The 22,062-nt window shown below is 35.0% G+C and overlaps 2 protein-coding genes across 2 annotated transcripts; one reads left to right on the top strand and one right to left on the bottom strand.

Moving 5' to 3' along the window:
- Positions 1-943: 943 nt before the first annotated feature.
- On the bottom strand, positions 944-2,098 carry LOC102803135 (histamine H4 receptor-like). Its single transcript, XM_006823400.1, has one exon. It carries the CDS (start codon positions 2,096-2,098, stop codon positions 944-946), a length of 1,155 nt encoding a protein of 384 aa, XP_006823463.1.
- A 1,520-nt stretch (positions 2,099-3,618) lies between these two features.
- LOC100372493 (ruvB-like 2) lies at positions 3,619-19,640 on the top strand. The gene is made up of 13 exons (XM_006823398.3): positions 3,619-3,654; positions 4,987-5,166; positions 5,417-5,489; positions 6,638-6,767; positions 9,806-9,872; positions 10,204-10,310; positions 15,470-15,563; positions 16,573-16,696; positions 16,903-17,116; positions 17,251-17,370; positions 17,828-17,957; positions 18,753-18,870; positions 19,482-19,640. Exons 1-13 carry the CDS (start codon positions 3,643-3,645, stop codon positions 19,505-19,507), a joined length of 1,395 nt encoding a protein of 464 aa, XP_006823461.1. The 5' UTR covers positions 3,619-3,642; the 3' UTR covers positions 19,508-19,640.
- Positions 19,641-22,062: the final 2,422 nt, after the last annotated feature.

Here is a 22,062-nt window from a genome sequence, read left to right as displayed (position 1 = left end):
GAAGAAAAAATGATAGCCATAATGACTAGTGATAATGAGTCAATTATAATAGAACTGTCGAAATATATTTACAACTGTTTCAATCTGAGAGAAGAAAATATTAAAAAAAACAGTATGTCATCTGCCTCAAAATCTAAATTGTTACATGTATTTTAATTTTATTTAATGTGTTTAATGTTATTTTTTTATTTTTACTTCTTTTTTTTTTCTATACTTTATTGTACACTTTTGTCAAGATCCTAATAAGGATACGATTTACAATAAAGATTATTATTATTATACAGACTTGGTAAATACATATAAATCAGTCTCTGTTCCAATCAGAATGAGTTTTAGTAGCACATACACTAAATTAGCTTAACTTTGATTACTGTATTTTACTAAATCGACAATACATTGTTTATTTTTCTCAACGATCCAACATATACCAGTTTTCAGTAAACTTTCTAGTTTTCTAGTGTGGGTCCTCGTTATCCTGTTTTGTGCAAGTAGTGTAATGTAGTGTAGTGCAGTGTGGTATGGTGTAGTGTAGTGTAACAGTTTCGCTTTTCCAGCATGCTTAACTCATAATTTTCTTATTGACAACATTTTCTTACATTGTAAGAGCTACGATTGGTATGACGATTTTTGGTAACACAGAATAATGAAACAAAGGGTAACTCATCACGTTGCAACAAAGAATGGGTGGATTAGGTTGTATTTTTAAACAAATTGTGGGGCCGGGGAATGAAGGGTGGGGTCTTACTTCTAAATCATCCAATTGGTTCATTTTATTCCTATGAAAACGGAAATAAATTACAAAGAACACATTTTAAAGAAAGGAAAACATTATGTACATTTTCTTTGTATTATAATATTAGTTTAGTTGTTATTGCTGAGTGGGTTAAGTTCCGATGGTTGCTTCGGGACCACAATTTATTTAAATTTATGTTCACAGTTTATCTTAAACAGTTGGATGAATGTTTACTTGGGAATGTTTTTTACTAAGACAAACTATAGTCTTGAAGGCGTAACAGAATCTGGGAGTGGTCACAGCGTAAATTAAAGGATTTACTGTGGAATTGCACCAAAGCAGCCAGTTTACAAGAGTCCATATATGCTCGTTGTAACAGCTATCACATAGAGTTATCACAATAAGGTACATGTTATAGGGAAGCCAGCACGACACGAAAACTGCAACTACTAAACCAAGAGTTCTACCAGCTTTCCCTCTCTTTGAGCTGTCATCGATTATGTTGTCTTGGGTTCTTCTAGAAGCCACGAGTGGGTTGGAGAGTTCCTGGTCGATTTGCGCTGATGCTTCTTCATGATGGTCGGTAAAATGTTCAGACATGTAGCGTGTCGTTGTGATCCTACGATTTCCACATGGAACCTCGTCACCAGTACTAGGTGATTCATTTGGTGAAACTGTATTTTCGGAGTTGAGGTGAATCTGGAAAACCCTGTTCTGATTCGAAGTTCTCTTTCGCGTTCTGATATACAAATACACCGTCATATTCAAATAAGCTATGGCAATGGACGGGATTATGAATTCAAAAATAACAGTGATAACATTGAAAAATAGGCTGTTAACGTGCTCTGCTTCACATTGCCAACTATAGTCGAGGCTCGATTGTCCTGTCAACGCACTCCATCCGCTAATTGTTATACCATAGTAAAACGACAGAAAAATCCAAGGAATTACGCACATTATAATGGCCTTTTTAGTCTTCTGCAACATAGCATACTTTGCTTTCTTTTTTATCAGCCAGTATCTGTCTAGACTTATATAGATCACAGAAATAACCGAAACACTGCACGCTGTGAAATCGGCGGTCAACCACAGCTTGCAAACTCCTTCTCCTAGTGGCCAATCGGCGTACCCGTGTCTAGCCCAAAACGCATCGTATGGCATGGACAACGTCGCGACCATCAGGTCGGCGATGGCCAAGTTGAGAAGATATACGTTTCGAACAGTATGTCTCAACTTGGCGTCGGTGAAGAAAGCCACGATGACAAGCAAGTTTCCAAAAATAGATGCAACAACGATTGTATAAAGAATAGTACTGACGAAAATGGCTACTCCGGGAGAATATAGTCCCGAGGGTAGATCTGCCATGTTTTCGGAATATAATTCACAACTTTGACATTCCGAGAAACCTTAAATCAGACGGATGAAAAAAAGTCTCTATTAGAGCTGTCCAATGTGCGTTGTGCGTCTGCCTAAATTTTGCTTTGTGACATTACACCTGGTAGGGAGTCGTCATTAATGAAATGTTTTGTCTCTCGACGCACTAATGCCTGTGAGAGGTTTAATTCGTTGATACTCGTGTATCATGTTTCATGATACGGTGTCTCTACGTTCACCGCGTTGTCCTGCATTTTAAATACCGCTTGGGGTGATAAACACCTCCATCTAGTTTGTAATATATTAATCTGCAATCTTATACATAAATCACAAACTACAAATCCATGTATGATGCTTTACGGAGGTGCTTAGATAGTTGGGGTGCAAATCACACGTTCGTGGATTTTAAAAAAAAGATATGGTAAATTTATTTAAATTGTTAAATACTAAACATTTAAATGCCCCCGTACTTCTAAGCATTTAGTTAACCGGCTATATACCCACAGAAACTAACAAGCATATGTGTGTAATTGATCATTACGCCAGTGTGTGTTGTGCAATATCACACCAAGCACTAGTGCCTTCGTACAATTGCGTAGTGAACGCTTCTATTCCCGAGCCTTTCCATTAACCAAAATGGTAATATTATTTTAGGTCTTGTACAAATTTGTAATAAAGCATAATGAAATATAAATAGAATATATAATTTATTGTTATCTTATTTTCAATAATAAATTAATAAGATTTCAGAGAAAATATAATAAAAAAATCGCAGTTGAATATGTCAATATTTGAGGGCGCTTCGCATTTAAACTCAAAAACAGGCAGAATAATATCCCCCATCATGACATTTAGTACGATTCACATATATCTTGATATAACCAACACTAATCACAATCTAAGCTCACGGACGGCATGCTTACCAGCTGCCTCCGTTTTTTTTTGTTTTTTTCGCTTCGCTACCTCAAAATCTATTTTTGGTAAAATTTATTTCGTGACTGTCATCTCATCTATGATTTTTACGTCAGATTTAATTTTTATACTAGAATCCAGTTTTTCATCTAGTTACTGTTTTCCTCGACAGAAACAAACAGCACGACTCTCTATCAAATTCAAATTTCTAGCCCTACAAATATTAATCAGCAACCATAATTCATTTATAGTAATAATGAATGAACAGTGGCTGCGGCACGGGGGTCGTCTCCTCGAAAAAAATGTTGGAGGCGTCGCCCCTACAAAATCAAGCTGAAACTCTTTGTGTCAGCAAAATTTGCCCATCAAAATGCAGGAAATAGCGTTTTAGAGGATGTAGATTTCAAGATTTTTACGGGGGAGCTTTCCCTCTAGTAAGGTCGCGCTTTCGGCGCAAGATCAGAGCAGATCCCGCCCCGCCCATGCAACTTGAAAATATCGTGCCGCCGCCTCTCATGAATACCACCGGTTATAAACTGTTTCTAAAACAAATTTGAAGGGCGCCATCACAGGTATTCCAGAATCTTCCTGGTATTTCCCATAATCCTTTGCAGCAAAGAAACATGGCGGCGGCGGTAAGTGCACTGTCTTTGAATTCCCGCCTCTATATTTCAAGTTTATTACATTCATAAACGTAGTTACCAGACATATTTACATATTCCTTGTGTGTTACTTTTGTAATAGTGCATCCGATCATGTTTAAGTGTTCTCTACTGGTCTGGATAACTATTTGGTCGCGTTAGTATTTACATGGTGGTTGCTCCGATGACTCGGGTCGTCACATCATGACTTGACATGTGCTATTGAAAGTGAATTTATACATGTAAAGGATCCATACATACAAACAATTTTCTCTAAACTACTATAACTACTACTGTGTTGTCCTCAAACTGTTATAAAAATGGTGTTACTAGAACAACTAAACTGTGTCGCAGACATTATTTGATTTTTACTTGATAGACAAAACAGTTGCCATGGTATTCATTCACACATTCACTGGTTTCGTAACCATTGCTGACTCGAACGCGAAACTGCGTTGATTTTAGTTTGCTTGTAAACACAAATTCAGTGTATACATTAATACCCTGTGCTTCTTCACCACTAATATATATATTCATTCACATCGTAGTCATTTTATTTACTGAAATTAGGTAAACTAAAAAAAATATTTGAAAGCAATCATCGTTATGGACAGGTGCCTTTAGGCTCTGTGCTAATCACTACATGCATAAACGCGATTGTTGAAAAAGTACTTTTTGGTGCTGTATAACATTATGTGGACACATTCTACAACTAATTATAGGATCCTGTATAATTTATGTAAAATGTAGTAGTATTGCTGTGTAGACTTTTACTACATGTACCTTGCTGAAATCATAGAAGCTAAATTATTGTGATTGCTTGCGTAACAAGAACCAGTCAATGTATTCAGTACTCAAATACACACATCTGTCTGAACTAAATTATATGCCCATTGTATTTAATTATTAAAAAACATTCCAGTCCCTGATAGACAAATGGTGGCTACATTTGATAAAAATAACTGTTACCACTGTTTGTGGTTGGTCACTCCTGAACAGTGTAGATGCTTATCTAGTTGCAACAGTGCAAAGCAGTAATTAGTGTCTGCTATGTTATCTTGTCTACTATTTCAAGAGAAAATTTCAAATCTTTGACAAAAAATGATTATCAATACCATATTGGGTCTACCGTATTATTAGAAGCAGATCACCAAACCCAAAAGTTGTGTTGGATCATTTAAATGCGACTCATTTTGAATATGAACATTTCTTTTTAATTTATGTGTACCGGTATCTTAGATCTTACTGCCATCTAAAAACTACCTTCATTTATCATCTCTATGTTTTAATAAAAATTTTGTCACCTCCGCATGTTTCCTTCTCTAGTCTACTGCACAGAAAGTCCAGGAAGTGCGTGAAGTGACTCGTATTGAGAGAATTGGTGCGCACTCGCACATACGAGGCTTAGGTTTAGATGATGCATTGGAGCCACGTCAGGTATCGCAAGGTATGGTGGGACAGGCTCCAGCAAGAAGAGCTGCTGGTGTGATATTGGAGATGATAAAGGTAGGACTGACTGCAGCATCAGTGTATCTTTGTCATGTTTTGTTTCATGCTTTGCTCTGTTTGTTGGAAAAGGGATATCTTTCTCTACCAATACATCTCATGATTTGTTGAAAATCAGGGAATAAATGTGCCTTCAAGGTGAAGTTAGAAGAACATGCTTCAACACTTTTCATAAGATTTTGATTGATGTGATGAAAGCTCTTGAAAAATGTAAAAAATAAAAATAATAAATCTTGATTATTGCTTACAGGAAGGTAAAATTGCTGGCCGTGCCGTTCTTATCGCCGGTCACCCTGGAACTGGTAAAACTGCTATAGCAATGGGTATGTATTAACTATGGTTACAATGAAATGTAAATATATATACTGATAGTATAGTATAGAGCTCTTTGTCACCAAACTCTAACTTGAAAGTTGTCTGCAGTTAGTGATTATGTAAGGGAGTTCATTTACCGTACTTCCCCGATCATAAGCCCAGGGGCCTGAACATGTAAAATCGGGAAAAGTAGGGGGTGGGCTTATGATCGAGGACCACCTCAGAAAAGATTATTTTTGTTTTTGGTTTAACATTGTAACCATCTTACCACCCAAAAAAATTATCCAAATTACATCTTTCGTTCGCCAGCTCGGGGTAATATTACGTCATTGATTTCCACGGCACTTTTTACTATGAAGAAACAAATATAATCATAAAAATACACACATTTTATTACAATATGGTTTACATACCATCTGAATTTACGTTAAAAATGGGAAACCAATTGAAGGCAAGATCTTTATCATTATCTTTGAGTGTTTTTGATTGTGAGCAAACCTTCAATACAAACCAATTTCCGCCATGATGCTTTTCATCACGATTTGACCTGAAACAACTTCCTTTAGTCATGTTGTTCATTAACCAATCAAAATGCTGTGTCGTACTGGCGAAATTTTTCAACGCAAATTGGGAAAATGAATTACTGTGATGTTAAAATGCGATCTGATTATTCCCTATTTTTGAAAGGCAATTTTCGAAAGGTAAACTGAGGGCGGAAGAAGTATTTAAGCCTTTCACAGTTACCAACAGGTCACGTCGAAGAATAGTGTACTCGTTCACACCCCATTCACGTCAGTCTCAATAGACACATTATTCGGAAAAGTAAAACGATGTTCTATGACCCGGTGAAAATAGAAATAGAAAAGGTGCGAACCATGTTGTGTGCGTACATTCACATGACATGCATTCTGAAATTAATTAATTCTTTTCTCATAAAAGCAGGAACCAAACTACCATGCCAATCATGATATTTATGCAATGAAACACACTTTTTACACGCAAATTTTAATAAGCTCTTGGTGAAAGAACTTCCTAGGCAACCATACTCTTCAGTTTGATTAGAAGGCAGAAAAAGTTTGATATAAATAACAAGTTATTTCTTTTCTTGTTAATTTTCTTCCACTATTTGTAAATGTGCTTTTTTGATCTTCACTAGGTATGGCCCAGGCATTAGGACAAGACACACCGTTTACAAGCATTGCTGGTAGCGAAATCTTCTCGTTAGAAATGAGCAAAACAGAAGCACTAACTCAAGCATTTCGTCGATCGATTGGTATACGAATAAAGTAAGTGTAATTTTTAAAGTTCTATCACTGAATCTGTGCATGCAGAATGCAATACACTTTGTGTGAAATGTGCTACATGCCACATCAAATCAAAATGGACATTGCATAGATATTTTTACAGCAGGTGCAGAAACTTAGGCTTCCCTTGTATCATTTGGTACTGGTCTAGAAAACCACCTTATGAATATAAATGTTACTAAATCAAAGTGTATCTTAATTGGTGATTTTAATATTGATTATAATGATCAATCAGCTACAGTAAATCAGAATTACATCAATTCTATGGCCAGTATCAATTACAAACAACTAATCAATAAACCCACACGTTCAACAAATAGCTCATCAACAATAATTGACCACATATATTCAAACTTCTATGATTATTTTGTGCACTGTGGCACTATTCTGACAGATATAACAGACCATTTTCCCATTTTTGCATTCATTGAAAATCTTGACAAAATGTACCAAAAGCAGAGTGTATATTATACTCGAGACTTTTCCCGGTATAATATTGAAAATTTTCATCTGAAATTAAACAGTGTCAACTGGTCTGATGTCCTAAACAGCTTGGATGTAAATAATGCGTATAATACTTTTTCGTCTATTTTTAGCACTATTTGTGACAAAGTGGCCCCCTTAGTCAAGATGAAAAAAATTTCAAAACTACCCAAGAAGCCATGGATAACGAGGGGCATTACAAAGTCAATCAGACATAAAAATAAACTATACGAGAAAGTGATTAAGAGTAATTACAATCAAAATCGCCTGTCTGCTTACAAAACCTACAGAAATATTTTAACAACTATTCTTAGAAAATCTAAAAAAAAATATTACTCAAATTTAATTAATCTAAATAAAAACAACCCGACTAAACTCTGGAAAACGATAAATGATTTAACAGGAAGGGCCACTGGGAATGGTGGTAGACTGCCTAAACTACTTACCATTGACAACCCGCTTTCTCAAACCATGAATATTCATGACCCAATAAAAATAACTAACTATTTTAATAGATTTTTTGCTAATATTGGGGAGGAACTTGCTATGAATATTAACACATCTGCCGATCCCTTGGACTACTTTACAACTACCAATTTGAATTCCTTCTTTCTCCAACCAGTTACCATCCATGAAATAGAATCTGATCTAAAATTATTAGACCCGCGTAAATCTTGTGGCCATGACTATAATTATTCCCGTCTTCTAAGAGATGCTGCCCCTTTCATTAAAATACCTCTTTGTCACATTATAAATCAATCCTTTATGTCTGGTGTGTTCCCCGACCAACTAAAAATAGCCAAAATTACTCCTATTTTTAAAAAAGGTTCACCCTATTTGCCTGGTAATTACAGACCCATCTCAATCTTACCCGTTATCAGTAAAATTATTGAAAAAACTCTGCACAAACAATTATCTTCCTTTCTTAACAAATTTAATATCAATAGGCACCAATATGGATTTCGCAGAAAATACAGTACCAAGCTTGCGTTAATAGATCTTTTCTATGAATTAATTAATGAAATTGATGATGGTAATATCGTGATGGGGGTATTCCTGGATTTTACTAAGGCCTTCGACACGATAAATCACAACATTCTTCTTTCCAAATTAAGTTCCTATGGTATTCGTGGAAAACCTTTAAAGTGGCTTGAAAACTACCCAGTATCTATTGAATCGTAAACAGTTTGTTCAAGCTGATGGCCATACCTCCTACACTCTCCCAATTAATTATGGTGTGCCACAAGGTTCCATCCTTGGACCGTTACTTTTTCTAATTTATATAAACGATATTCCTGCATCATCAACTTACTTCCAAATTAAATTATTTGCTGATGACTCAAATCTTTTTCATTCATTTTCCAGTAACAATATACCCAGTGCTGAAGTTGATTTACATTTAGATATGGTGAACACATGGTGCAACACTAATAAACTTACAATTAATACCAACAAAACTAATTACACGCTGTTTTCCACCTCTAAGAAACGGCTGGTAAACAAACAAAACATACATTTAAACAATGCAGTTCTCCAGGAAGTCGATACTACTACTTATCTTGGTGTGGTGATAGATAAACATCTCACATGGAAGCCGCATATTAATAGAGTTTTAGCAAAGATAACTCCTTTAATTGGCTTAATTGCTAAGCTCAGACATACACTTCCCAAATACGTTCTTATCCTTCTGTATAATTCTCTAATTCTTCCTCATATCTCCTATGGGTTAGAAGTATGGGGTAGTACGTATCGCACATTTCTAGACCCTATATATAAACAACAAAAAAAGCTTGTTCGTATCATGATATTTAAAGACTACTGTGCACATAGTAAACCTCTTTTTCAGTCACTACGTATTCTCAATATATATGACCAATTTAAGTATCAGCTATGTACATTTATACATGACCTACAATTTCACAGATTGCCACGTGACCTTAATTACTATTTCAATTTCCATACTCACCATTATCACACTAGGTCAAGGGATAATTCAAACTTTCTTCTACCAATGAAAAAGACAAATTTGGGTCAGTTTTCAGTCGATTACCAGGGAACTAAAATTTGGAACAGCTTACCCCTGGATATCCAATTGAGTCGTATTCGAGCAAATTTTAAAAAAGAAATGAAAGACTATGTAAACCACTGTAATCATCCATAGTTATATTCCAATATGTATATATAGAGGCATACAAACATGTATCGGTGTGTAAGCAAACCATTGTAAATAAGTTTTTTCTGTCTACTTGATTGCCCTTTTTAATAAATAGCTATTTACAAATATATTTTGATGGGAAATAGACTAGACTAGCTCTGCATGAGCTAATTTCTGTTTCCCAGCCATAGATTAATATTATTATTATTTATCAATATTTATTAGTTATTATTTATTGCTGTATTGTTTTTTTGTTTTTTTATGTAATCTATGGTAAATAAACATTATTATTATTATTATTATTTGTTTTAATCTTAAGAATACCAAATCAGGTTTATGTTCACAGTTTTTGTTTCTACTAACACTAAATCTACTTTATCAGGGAAGAAACTGAAATCATTGAAGGTGAAGTCGTTGAAATCCAAATTGACAGACCTGCTACTGGAACGGTAAGTTTGAAAGTATTATTATTGTCCTTTAGCAATTATAATTTATTTAAAAAAAAAGAAAATCAGACTTCTAAGAAATGCTGTGGTGGATTTGAGCTATCACATGCTAAAGATCAAACAAAAATGTTTTTTGTACATACACTTTGACACATGAAGACAAAATATGCTAATGCTAGATATCTAGCATTTTGACCAGGGAAGAAAATGTACATGGACAGTGTTAGTATAATTAAAGGAACCATGTGTCATATTCCTATTATATTATTCTTTTTGTGTTCAGACACTTTGTTGTTTACATGTTATTAAATATAGTGATTCACTTTGTTGACAGGGAGCCAAGGTTGGGAAACTTACATTAAAGACCACAGAAATGGAAACTATTTATGACTTGGGAACTAAAATGATTGAATCACTTACAAAAGAAAAAGTACAAGCTGGGTGAGTAACCGCAATTTATGCATTTATTATATTGGTTGCTATGATACTCAGGGGTTTCACATGATCATTTAATAGCAGGTCATCATCCTGTAACAAGAGGCCAAAAAAAATAAAAAAAGGCTCTCGGCAGTGCGAAGCCCTGTAGCGAAACTGGTGTTGGTGGTCAGGTGGGGGCAGACCAGAAAGTAGACTGCCGATTTAGGCTTGTAGCAGGCCTTATGGCCCGCGGACAGCTCTTAACGAAACCACTGGATACTTGATCACATGACTATTATTGCTCCTCTTTATTGTGTACTCCAGGTATAGGGTCCCATTCATTGAGGTTTTTTCACTGGGACAACAAGTCTACATACATTACATCTACAATGTTGCAGAAACTGTGGTCATATTTAGATCACATATAAGCCCAAATCAATTTCAGCGATGTATAAACATTACCTGTCAATATAAAAACAGAACAGTGTTATAGGGATAATTATTTTTCACTCAAGGGTTGAAAACTCTTGAAAAAAATTGTCTACTGACCTATTCCAAATCAAACTAACATTGGTCTTTATTTGTATGAAGTATTTTGATATTCACATGTACATGTTTAACCATTCAAAATACTAGTGTTTTTTACCTTGCCCGTACCATCAAAGATGGAAGGGAAAGGTATATTAAGGGAAAAATGTTGTCCGGCGTTGTTGTTGTCATCGTCATCGTTAATAATTGTTACTGTGTGCATAATAACTTTACTAATTCTATTCCAAACTTCATCAAACGTGGTCACCTTATTCATCAGTATAAAGTCTTCCCTGAGTTTGAACAACAGCTGTCCTGTATGAAAATATCATGCAAAAATTGAGAAAATCTGATAAAATATTTTGACTGTTTCTACTTGACTGATCACTGGTGATACACATCAAAGGTCTCTGATCTCAGTGGAAATATGCATTGTTGTATGTGTTCAATGAAGCAAATGATTTATCTTGTAATAATATCCTTGGTAATGTATCTCATACTGGGTTTCAAAACCTACTCATGGAGAGATTGTACAGTCTGATACACATTTGCAAACCTACCAATAAATTCTTTACAGAAAACAAGATGTCAGAAAATCAATATAAGCACTCCTATGAACTGGGTGCCAAACTTTTATCAAGATCTGAAGCTAATAGAAAATTTGTTTAGTTCAAAGTTATCAAATCAAAAACAATACATAAAAAATACATAAAAAGCAAAACATTTCATCCACATTTTAAAAAGAAAATTGTTCTAAAATATATGTATTCTGTATTTGACAAACAGTTCATTCGACAAATGAAAACTCACAGGAATATGTTTCAGCTATTTGAACAGAATGATATAGTTTTTATAATACTGGTTTAAAAACGCACTTCAAAAATTGCAGTGTTTGAAGATGTAGATTCTCAGGAGGCAACAGTACTGTTGACTTCTCCCTCCACTGGACACCAACTAACTATTTAAGTTGATTTGCATACAAAGCAGAGCTTGCAACATGATAGCTATTCATAAAGGGTGTTTTTTTTTTACTTTTCATATAATACAGTAGTCACACAATGAGGCAGTTCATATTTGTCTCAGTGAATCATTAATTGTTGACAGACACCTGTACAAAATACTTGGACAAAAGCCAGCTAAGATTTTCTGTTATCTTGCATGTTTTATGAATCTATTCACGTCTAAATGCAGCACTTTTTTTTTTGCGATGAGACATTTGTTTTTATACTAAAATATCTGAATTACTTTGAATAAGGGAAGAGTAGGAAATCAAACGGGCGGTTCACCGCGGTAATCACCGCGGCTCTCCGCGGTACACCGGGGAGAGCCGCGGACTGTTTATAATTAGGGGTCTCTATAGCAGTGGCCACCGATACCGGTTGCAACCGCGGTCGTAGGAAAGGTGTGAAATACGTACTTAACAGTTTCCTTTGTGATTCCATGAGTCTTTGTTTCAAATAGCTGTTTTTAAATCGAGCAGGTTACGAGCATCGCTGGCATGGAAATACTAAGCATATAGTAATATTATCGGCCCACGTATTTTATTAATATAAAAATCCATAAGTCCAATGCTGTATACGAATTGTTGTTGCGTGAAACAATGTTGTATTTTATGCATGTATTTATCACCAATTCCAAGAGTAAAAGTCGTAACTTTCGAAGATACGAGTATTATGACTCGTCCATACATTTCACTTACGTTTGTTACACTTGAATAAAGTCTACCACATGAAAAGAATGTTATTTACGAAGTTCTAAATAGCCGAGCCTTCCTGATTCGAGCCTCATGTTGATTTGACAACGGTGGGTATCATTAATGTTTATTCTTTGCCTGTATCGCATTCCAGACAAAAAGTTCAAGATCGGTAAACAAGAAATGGACGAACTAAAATGTCTCCTGTGTTTCGCGTGCGACATGATTATTAAAAAAACAGAGTTAAGCGGTCATGTACGTTCTATAAATCTAACCTTGCACACATAATCTTGTATTGACGTGTTTTTTTTTTTTGTTTTTTTTTTTGGTCAAAAAAGACGTTGCCTTTCAGTTAACTCTTCGCGAGAGTTTACCGATTTTTTGAACAAATGTTAAGTAACTATATCGTTTTGCGTCAAACTGGGTGGCTCGAATTTAAATGTCAGTGCGTGAACTCATTGAGGTCATTGCCCATTGCCGCACGTAATTCAAACACGTGGTTATTAGAGTTCAGTCGAAATGTACGTGAATAATGCGATCGAAGTGCGCTGCGAGTTTATTATAGAAAAAAATTAACATTACGCATGATATTGTATGTTATTGCATGGTTAATATTACATATTCACTTTATTTCGAATAAAATAATTCACCGATGAGTCACAAGTATTTAAAATATTTTCTCGACTTTTCGTTAGACACCTGACTCCGGGACCTGACTATCTTTTTCAATGATTTACTAGTGAATGCGCCCATGTTTATATTTGTGTAATAATTACGAATGCAACGCATTATCACGTCGGTAATATTGAAATATTCACAGACCCAATAGCCCGGGTTAGTGTCCCAACAATAATAAAAATAACTTAGTTTGCGTAATTATTATAAAAGTAATACATTGCAAAGTTGAAATATTTAGAGCCCGTCCAATACTGTAAACATATTTGCGTTATTAGAAAAGCAGCACACTAAGTAAACGATGTTGAAATATTCAAAGCCAATACAGAGTTGTATACAAGTTGTGTTATTACAGTACCGTCGGATATGATAACAAATTTACGAGATCGAAGCGCGGACCAAGAAAGAAAAGGGTTGCTAAGGTAACGCGCCAGTTCAGCGCGTGACTTGGGGGTCAAACTTCAGTCAACACACACTTGATGTCAGCATCGCCGCGTAGCTAGTTTCGCAACGTACTTGAAGTTCAATTGTGCCCCAAAATGATGTCGACGATCACTCAATTGTCGCAACGCATGTTGTACCAAGTCCATGATACACCCCGTTTCGACTTTGGCTTGCTTTTTCTTCTTAGTGCATGTTCTTGTTCACGTAAATGCGACCTCTCACCAATGTATTAAAACACTTTGAATTTATACTTATTCGTGATTATATTTGGTATACGCGAAACATTAATCTTTCTAAACATTTTCTGAGACCATGCATGATATATATTCACAAAATAATGCGATCTTATTTTATATTATGTTGATCTCTACGTCTTTCTGGATCGTTTTGTGATTTTATTCCAAAGCTCAGGCAAATAAAATAATGTGAACTATTATAGACTAGTTTCCTAGCTTTTGGCTCAGCCAAATTGGTTTAATTTTTCATTAGAACTTTGTGATCCTTTTAATTTCCCAGTTCTTTGTGTTCATTAATGGTCTTGACAATAAGTGTGAATTGCTGTGCGAGCCCATCGCACACGACCGCGGTAAACCGGGGTCATGGAATCTATGCATAAATTTGCATAAAATGCGGTCGACCGGCGAGCACCCACCACCACCGCGGTAATGACCGCGGTGCACCGCCCGTTTGATTTCCTACTCTTCCCTAAAGCTGAAAATTATGTCCCTTAAAATAATTAAACAAATAAGCCACCAATGTTTTTGTAAGATATTTACATCTTTTAAGGACATTCGGTAGACTGACTCCCCACTGTTGGTTGAACCCAAAACTTGTTTGTATTCAAAATTAATTATAACAATGCATATTTATATTGAAACAAACTATGATAAAGGGAATTATATTATATAACAAAGGGCAAGGTCACCAGAGTTCAACTATGTTTTCAATATTAACATCCAGCAGGGATTGAAATAGAATTTTTCCCCTGCATGCACAGTGTGCACGTTGAATTACTTGTTGTGAAATGCATGGCCACCAATTTTAAAGTTTTAATAAAATTTACAGGTTCTCGATCTATTCGATCATGAAAGAATTTGTTTTTTTTGGGTTATCTTACAATATTGGTTGAACTTAATTTAGGCTCAGTGAATATAATGAGAAAATGTGTTAATTTCTACATGCACAGCATGCACATTATATTTTGAGTTTACTTGCACTAGCTAATAATCTATGTGCATAGTGCAGTGTGCACCAGAGTATTTCGACCCCTGTCCAGGTAGCTGTATTATGTTCATAATATATGTGATAAATCAGCCTTTTCCCTAGCCAAATGTTCAAGCATAACAGCTATATTACCTATGTTAATACATATGTTTAGTGTTCATATGTATGATACTTGAATAGATCTAAGGAAAACACTCACTGATAATTTTCTTGAACATCTTGTCTACTTCTATATATTTTGTAACAAATACATTAAATTTGCTGTGAACTGCAGGTACGATGGACTAACAGACATTGTAATCTTGGTAATTCACCATTAAAATTTGCAACTCTCTGACCACTATCCAGCAGAATTTTCCAATCCCTGCCATTGTGCATCATATTGATTCAACACGCAAACTGTGCTTTCATTATTAAAAATTATCTGACATTGATAATGCTATAAACGGACGGACCAGTTAACCCCTCTCACCCTAATTAGAACAGTCACAACTCTGCTGTCAAGTATAATATATCCAGTTCATGTGCTTAATTCACTCAACAAGTTTGCTCCGCCCTTTCATAGCTACAGGTACTGGATCACCATTTATGTTATTGTTTTGCATTTGTCTTTACAAAGGGACATTATCACAATTGATAAGGCAACTGGTAAAATCACAAGACTAGGAAGGTCATTCACCCGAGCCAGAGATTACGATGCAATGGGACCACAGGTGAGTGTTGTACTTGATTTCAATTCATGCGGAATGCCATACAGCATTATGTGTAGTTGAAAAGTTATTGGAGGAAAAAATCCTAAATAGCCAGTGGACTGGAAATTCAGTATCACTAGTGTAACTCATTTTAACAGATAAATCGAAATAAAAACTGTACATTAGAAATCAAGCCCATAATAACAAAAATTGCAGTTAACATAAATGAAGGAACAATTAAAATTTGTAAAAAGTACAAAAAAAGTACCCCAGAACTCAGATCAACTCTAATGTTATTTTTAAAGGGGAAATGTATGTGCGGCCTTCAAATCTGATAGAAGTTTATTACCCAACACTGTGTCATGAAAAAGATATTATTTTCTGCTCAAGTACTTTATTAACTTGTTGATATGTACAGCTTGTTATTCTTGGTTTAACATATAGTCTAATAATACTGATGTCAACAAATAAATATTTGTGCTATGATTTACTGATGTTCTTGTTTACTCATGACTGGTATGTTCATTCTAAATTATTTTTTGTTCATTGTAATAATAAATGTAATAGGCAGTTTTTTGAAAAAGTAAAAAAAAAATGTACAAACACTATGAATAAAAATTATGCAAATGTTATGCTAATTATCATGCAAATTAGCTACCAACCTTACCCAAAATCCATGTGAAAACACTGCTTATGCCATATTTAATCTATTAGAAAATTGTGTGTTAATGTAAGGTGTGGCTATGGTCAATGATTCAGCAAACATTGAAAGCAATTTTCTGTTTATTTGAGATGTGCTTCTAATAGATAGAGCAAGTAGAGTATACCCTGGCCAGCAGATTCATGTACATTATATCATCACAGGGTCACTCATTGCATTCCCACACCAAACAACCGTCTAGCTCATTCAGTAGCACATCCAGCGAACTTCATCGATCTAAATATCTGAAGTTCGAATCTTAAGTCAGGTGCAAGTTGCTCTCTCAATGCCTTCGTTTATTTACATTGTACATGGTTCTATTTCTTTCAGACTAAATTTGTTCAGTGTCCAGAGGGTGAACTACAAAAGCGAAAAGAAGTTGTCCACACTGTTACTTTGCATGAGATAGACGTCATCAATAGTCGGACACAAGGTTTTCTAGCACTATTTTCTGGTAAGTAAATCTTGCATCGATAATAGCAAAGGTAGATATAGAGATAAATATGTAGTGATCCTTGCAAGATAACGCAGTCTCTGCTCTGATGCATTTTCCTATAAGATGGACAAGTGCATTATCACATTAACACTATTCATTAGTTCATGTCCATGTGTGCCGACTTCATGTGTACATTCCAGTAATAAATTTCTGTTATTTCACAGGTGACACTGGCGAGATTAAGAGTGAAGTACGTGAACAGATCAATGCTAAAGTGGCTGAGTGGAGAGAAGAGGGCAAGGCAGATATTGTACCTGGTGTTTTGTTTGTAGATGAAGTACATATGTTAGATGTTGAGTGTTTCTCATTCTTGAATAGAGCATTAGAAAATGACATGGCACCGATTTTAATCATGGCTACAAACAGAGGTATCACAAAGTAAGTTAATTGTGTCTTCTCACTATCTACCCACCCACCCACTGGCTTCAATTAATGATTCTTGGTAATATATATTCTGTGGAAACTGATATATATCATTACCTTACTGACTGATTTGTTTTCTGTGTTTTCAGGATACGAGGAACTAATTATTCCAGTCCACATGGTGTGCCTATTGATTTATTAGACAGATTATTGATTATTTCAACCACGCCATATAGTGAGAAAGAAACGAGACAGATTCTTTCAATCAGGTAAAGTATGATATAATGTAAAAAAATCACATTAGTTACTTGATTAAAACTGCAACATGGAATATCACATTATTTATTCAACTAAAACTGCCACTTGGCAACATTCATGATATGCTATATAATAAGTTTAAAATATTTTAGGTTGCTGTGTTTGTACTGTTAGCACATTTGCTTACATGTCTATGATCAAAATAAGTCATATTTTAATGATCCTGTATACATTAAATGTAATTTTAAGTTCATGTGTGCTTCTATTTTGAGTATACCTCTCAAGTCGGCAGGAATAAGCATTTCTGCTTCTGTTAGAGATGTGCTTCTACTAGAGTTAAATATGATATTTTTGATAGTAGAATGTTGCTATCCCAACAGCACCTGAGATTAGTGAGTAACCAGTGTATGGTAATCATAATCTCAACATTGGTGTGAGGTTACTAAACATCTATTGTTCATTTCTTAGGTGTGAAGAAGAAGATGTAGAGATATCAGATGATGCTATAACTGTCTTAACTAAAATTGGAATGGAAACTTCATTAAGATATAGTATACAATTGATAACGGCCGCTAATCTTGTCAGTAGAAAGCGGAAGGTGAGACTGCTCTCTTCATTTTTAAGATCACGGGCAATATTTGAAGTAAAAATTATTCATCTGTTCCTAGTGCAACATTTCTGTACACTACATTACACTTTCACGACTGAGTGCTTTTGTGACTTGATGACGCACATGGGTGTACGCAGGGTTATAGCCAGAAAATAGGAAGTGCCTGTCTGAAAAATTTATCAAAATGAAAAATAGAAGTGTTTAGTCTGTAATCACAGACTTACAATCAATTTTTTGTTGATTATTTACGGTTGTTTTGTAATTTACGGGTAATTTGCAATCAAAATTGGATTTTGTCTAATGACATTTTGTCACTGGCTAAAGCCTGGGTGCAAGATATGTTGATCAAATGGGCAACATGTGTGGCTGTGAAGTCTTTTACAATATTGTAAATCACTACAAATTGACAGATGACTGCCAATCAAAACAATATAGATGCCAATTTTCTCAGGTTTTCAGTGTCTTGATACATAGTTAAATGATATTACACCAGTCTGGTTTATAGATACATCTATCAGATCATTGAAACATCAACTCTCAGTCTTTACCGCAAAATATCAAGGGGGATGTAACATTCAGGTTTTCAGTGGTACTGACGAAATGTCTGAAAATAATATACTGTTTTATGGGTGTCACCTGGGCATGCATAAGATTAGTAACAGGGTCTTCAGAAATGAAATGGGCTTGGCACCTCTGGGCCATTTTCAAAGATTCCATTTAATCCCTCATACCGGTAATATAGTCTTCTTATGTCTTTGATGTGTTGCCATACCATACCAACAGGGTACTGAAGTCATCGTAGACGATATCAAGAGAGTTTATTCGCTGTTCCTGGATGAATCAAGATCTTCACAATTCCTCAAAGAATATCAGCAAGAATTCATGTTCAATGAAGTTGGAGGTGAGTAAACATGTCTAGCAGTGGTCTCTTATTTAAATCAACAGTGTCTTCGTAATCGCACATGTCCAGTATAAGATGCTCACCAACACATGAAAGTTTATGCAGAGCAATAATCTTCAAATGCATAGTTCTGATGCACTTTTTACCACGCTTTCTGTTATTCACTTATTACTTGCGAACAGAATAGTAATTACATTAAACATTTTGATTTTCATCATCGATCGCAAATGAAATGTCACTCTGAGCACCATCAAATACTTGTCAATTTTGTCATATTTAGAACAATTCTGAGGAAACTTAAGGAGTCTTGATGGAAGTATGTAAGAATACTGTATGAATAATAAAATTGATTGTCCAAAAATATTAATATCTTGAAATCAACGTGGTTGGCCGAGTGCTCTAATTCATTGTTGCAGCATCACATATTTTGGCTGATACCATAAGTCGTAAAAGTTACACATTTAAAGATGGTCACGTTGAAGCAACCATACTGTTACAATTAACCTTTTTCAAGTATGAAGCTTTTGTAAGTGGTCCTGTGTAACACTATCAGAGTCAGATTGATGTGTCATCCATCAGGGTTAATGCTCATTATTTCATTCTCTCGGCAGATAAAGAAGATGCTATGGAAACATAATATCATTATTCATAACCAGTAAATATTACACCATGCCGTCTGTCGCCCATCTCTTGATTGATTTCTGTATATACTGGATGTAAAGTGGAAATTAATGGTCTGCAATAATATATGCATTACCCACTTACTCACATGTCATTATCTCAAGACCATGATGTATTTATTTATGTTCTAAAATCGGTTGTTTTATTATTATTATTATTACCAGAAACCAGGAGTAATACCACTTTGTTTGGACAGGTTGAAAATGAACAAAAATCCACAATTTTACAATTTTTTACAATTTTCTCACCTAATGTTAATTTGAGAGAGGGGGGTAGTTTCCTTTCGCTTCCGCATTGGTTTTCTCAATAGCAATGAATGAAACCTGCAACAAGATGATTTGTGGGTTTCTGGTGCACATGGTATATTTTTTAACGTCAGAATCTTGTAAGCATGTTTGAAGCTGTTTCATGTATACCCAAATTTGCACAAAGTGACTGCAAATTTATCTAAATTTCATTGATATTTGAAATTTGACGAACTATTTTAGTGGTTATTATAATACAAGTATCTATTTACAAAATGGTGGCTTTGATAACCTACTCTGACAACAAACATCATGTGACAATGAAACCCTACAATTATTTTCTTACTTTGCATTGGAATACCTGATTACAAGATCACCACCATGCCATGTTGACGGGCAGCATTGCGTTATAAACATAATCTAAAAACTTCTCTGTATTTTTTTTTTCATTGAGAGTGACCAAACCAATTTTTCTTTGATGTAAACACATGTGAAATAAATTTTTAAAAAAATGTGTTCATGATATGTCTTTTTGTCCAGTGTTTGCTGTACTTTGCTGATATTAACCATTTAGTTATTGTATTCTGTACATTACATGCAAATGAAATGGACATTTTAGGGCTTGTAAGAACTGAGCAGTTAATAGTAATCCAGTCATTCCATATGGCCAACTCCCATGATTTGTTTCAGATATCTGGATAATCAATAGACTGACATGGTCAGTCTTAGTTATTGCGCCCTCTAGTTTGCAGCAGAATGAATCTGTTGGTGTGTGTGTGTGCAATAACTTCTACCAGCTAGTCAGTAAAGGAGACGCTGCCCTCTAGGGGGAAAATGTGTGAGTTAGGCAACTTGATTTGGTAAACATCTTTGTTTGCAAAAGTTAGGCACTTTGCCTGTTCCCCATCTGTATAGTTAGGCGAGTCGGGCGTGGCCTTATAAACACACCAGCTGTTGAATACATTGCTGGCATTCCAGACATGCCTATGCTGTGATAAATGTATGACATTTGGGTTCATTGACTTTTAACATTTTTTTTTTTACTCTAATCTTGAAGAACTGACAATTGCATGCATAATTCACCTTGTCTGGTAATCTGGGAAAAGCCTGGGAATGATCAATGAATCAAACATATACCTTCAACTGCCTAGTGATTGGAAACCAAGATTTAAAATGTTTTTTTCTGATATTCTAGTCTCCAATTCTGTATCCAATTTACTATGAATCATAATACTGGGGTCCTGTGACAGTGAGGTGTGCTGAAATTAAGAATAGACATGTGGGCTTGTGTTAAAGAAACTGACTTGTAGCAACAGAATAGAATATCTGGTGTTCTATGGATTACTGCCCTGTACGAATTTCAATGTTCTAAATTTAAAAGCAATAATGTTTACATTACAGTAGATGCATTACTGTACAAAGATCATATTCCCAAGATAGAAATATCCAGCTGTTCCAGATTTCATATAGCTCCTGCCATCCAGTGTCTTCTACATATGACTGGTATTTGTTTTAGAATTTTGTAGATTTCATGGTCATTTAAATATCGCCAGGTTTCAATATTGCTATTTTGATACTGGAATTTGTCAGTCTCCCTTCTTATTTGGCAGACTGTGCCCTGCCTCACTGCTATGTGGATAAAAGTGCAGGTCACTCCATTCCATTAGTGGACAGAGCACTTTATAATGAAAATTTATTATTTAATATGTAAGCTTCCCAAATTAGTAACACTTCTTTAGATCAAAATCTATATTTTTTTGTTAAGCATCGATACATGTTTTTTGGAGTAAGTATGAATATGCTAATTCTGACACACAATTGTGAAATTTGCCAGGATTTTTGACACTTAAATACTAAAATGTTATTCCCAAAAATGGGGATTGATGGAGACATTTATAAAATGAACTTTGATTGTTGCTATGTCAATAAAAGAATTTGTTGGTGATGCTTGTTTGCCTTCCCTGCAAGGTAGATGCACAATTATTGGACTGATAAATGTCTATTTTTTGACATAATTTTGGCTTAAAACATGTTCGGAACTGAAGGGTTAGATAGTTTGTGGGGGTGTCAAGCTAAGCTTTTACTGAAAGAGACGCATCTTATCACAATGACCTAGCAGAGCAATATTTGGCAGTAGTTGGAATGTGCCCAGCATTGCTGTATATTTGTCATTCCCATGTGTTTGAAAGTTTACTTTTCAATGGATATTACAAACTGACAGTGTTTATACAGATTGAGAATAACCTATATGGAGAGAAAAATCATG

Source organism: Saccoglossus kowalevskii, chromosome 1 (assembly GCF_978046115.1).
Source record: "Saccoglossus kowalevskii chromosome 1, keSacKowa6.1, whole genome shotgun sequence".
Taxonomy (NCBI): domain Eukaryota; kingdom Metazoa; phylum Hemichordata; class Enteropneusta; family Harrimaniidae; genus Saccoglossus; species Saccoglossus kowalevskii.
The sequence above is the reverse complement of the archived record's forward strand: the minus strand, read 5'-3'. Positions and strand labels throughout refer to the sequence as shown.

Excerpts from the sequence above, each read along its gene's own strand:
- LOC100372493 (XM_006823398.3), top strand. Across the intron at positions 6,768-9,805 it reads TCGATTGGTATACGAATAAA|GGAAGAAACTGAAATCATTG; the intron begins GTAAGTGTAATT and ends CTACTTTATCAG. Across the intron at positions 10,311-15,469 it reads AAAGAAAAAGTACAAGCTGG|GGACATTATCACAATTGATA; the intron begins GTGAGTAACCGC and ends GTCTTTACAAAG.
- LOC102803135 (XM_006823400.1), bottom strand. The coding sequence starts at position 2,098 with ATGGCAGATCTACCCTCGGGACTATATTCTCCCGGAGTAGCCATTTTC.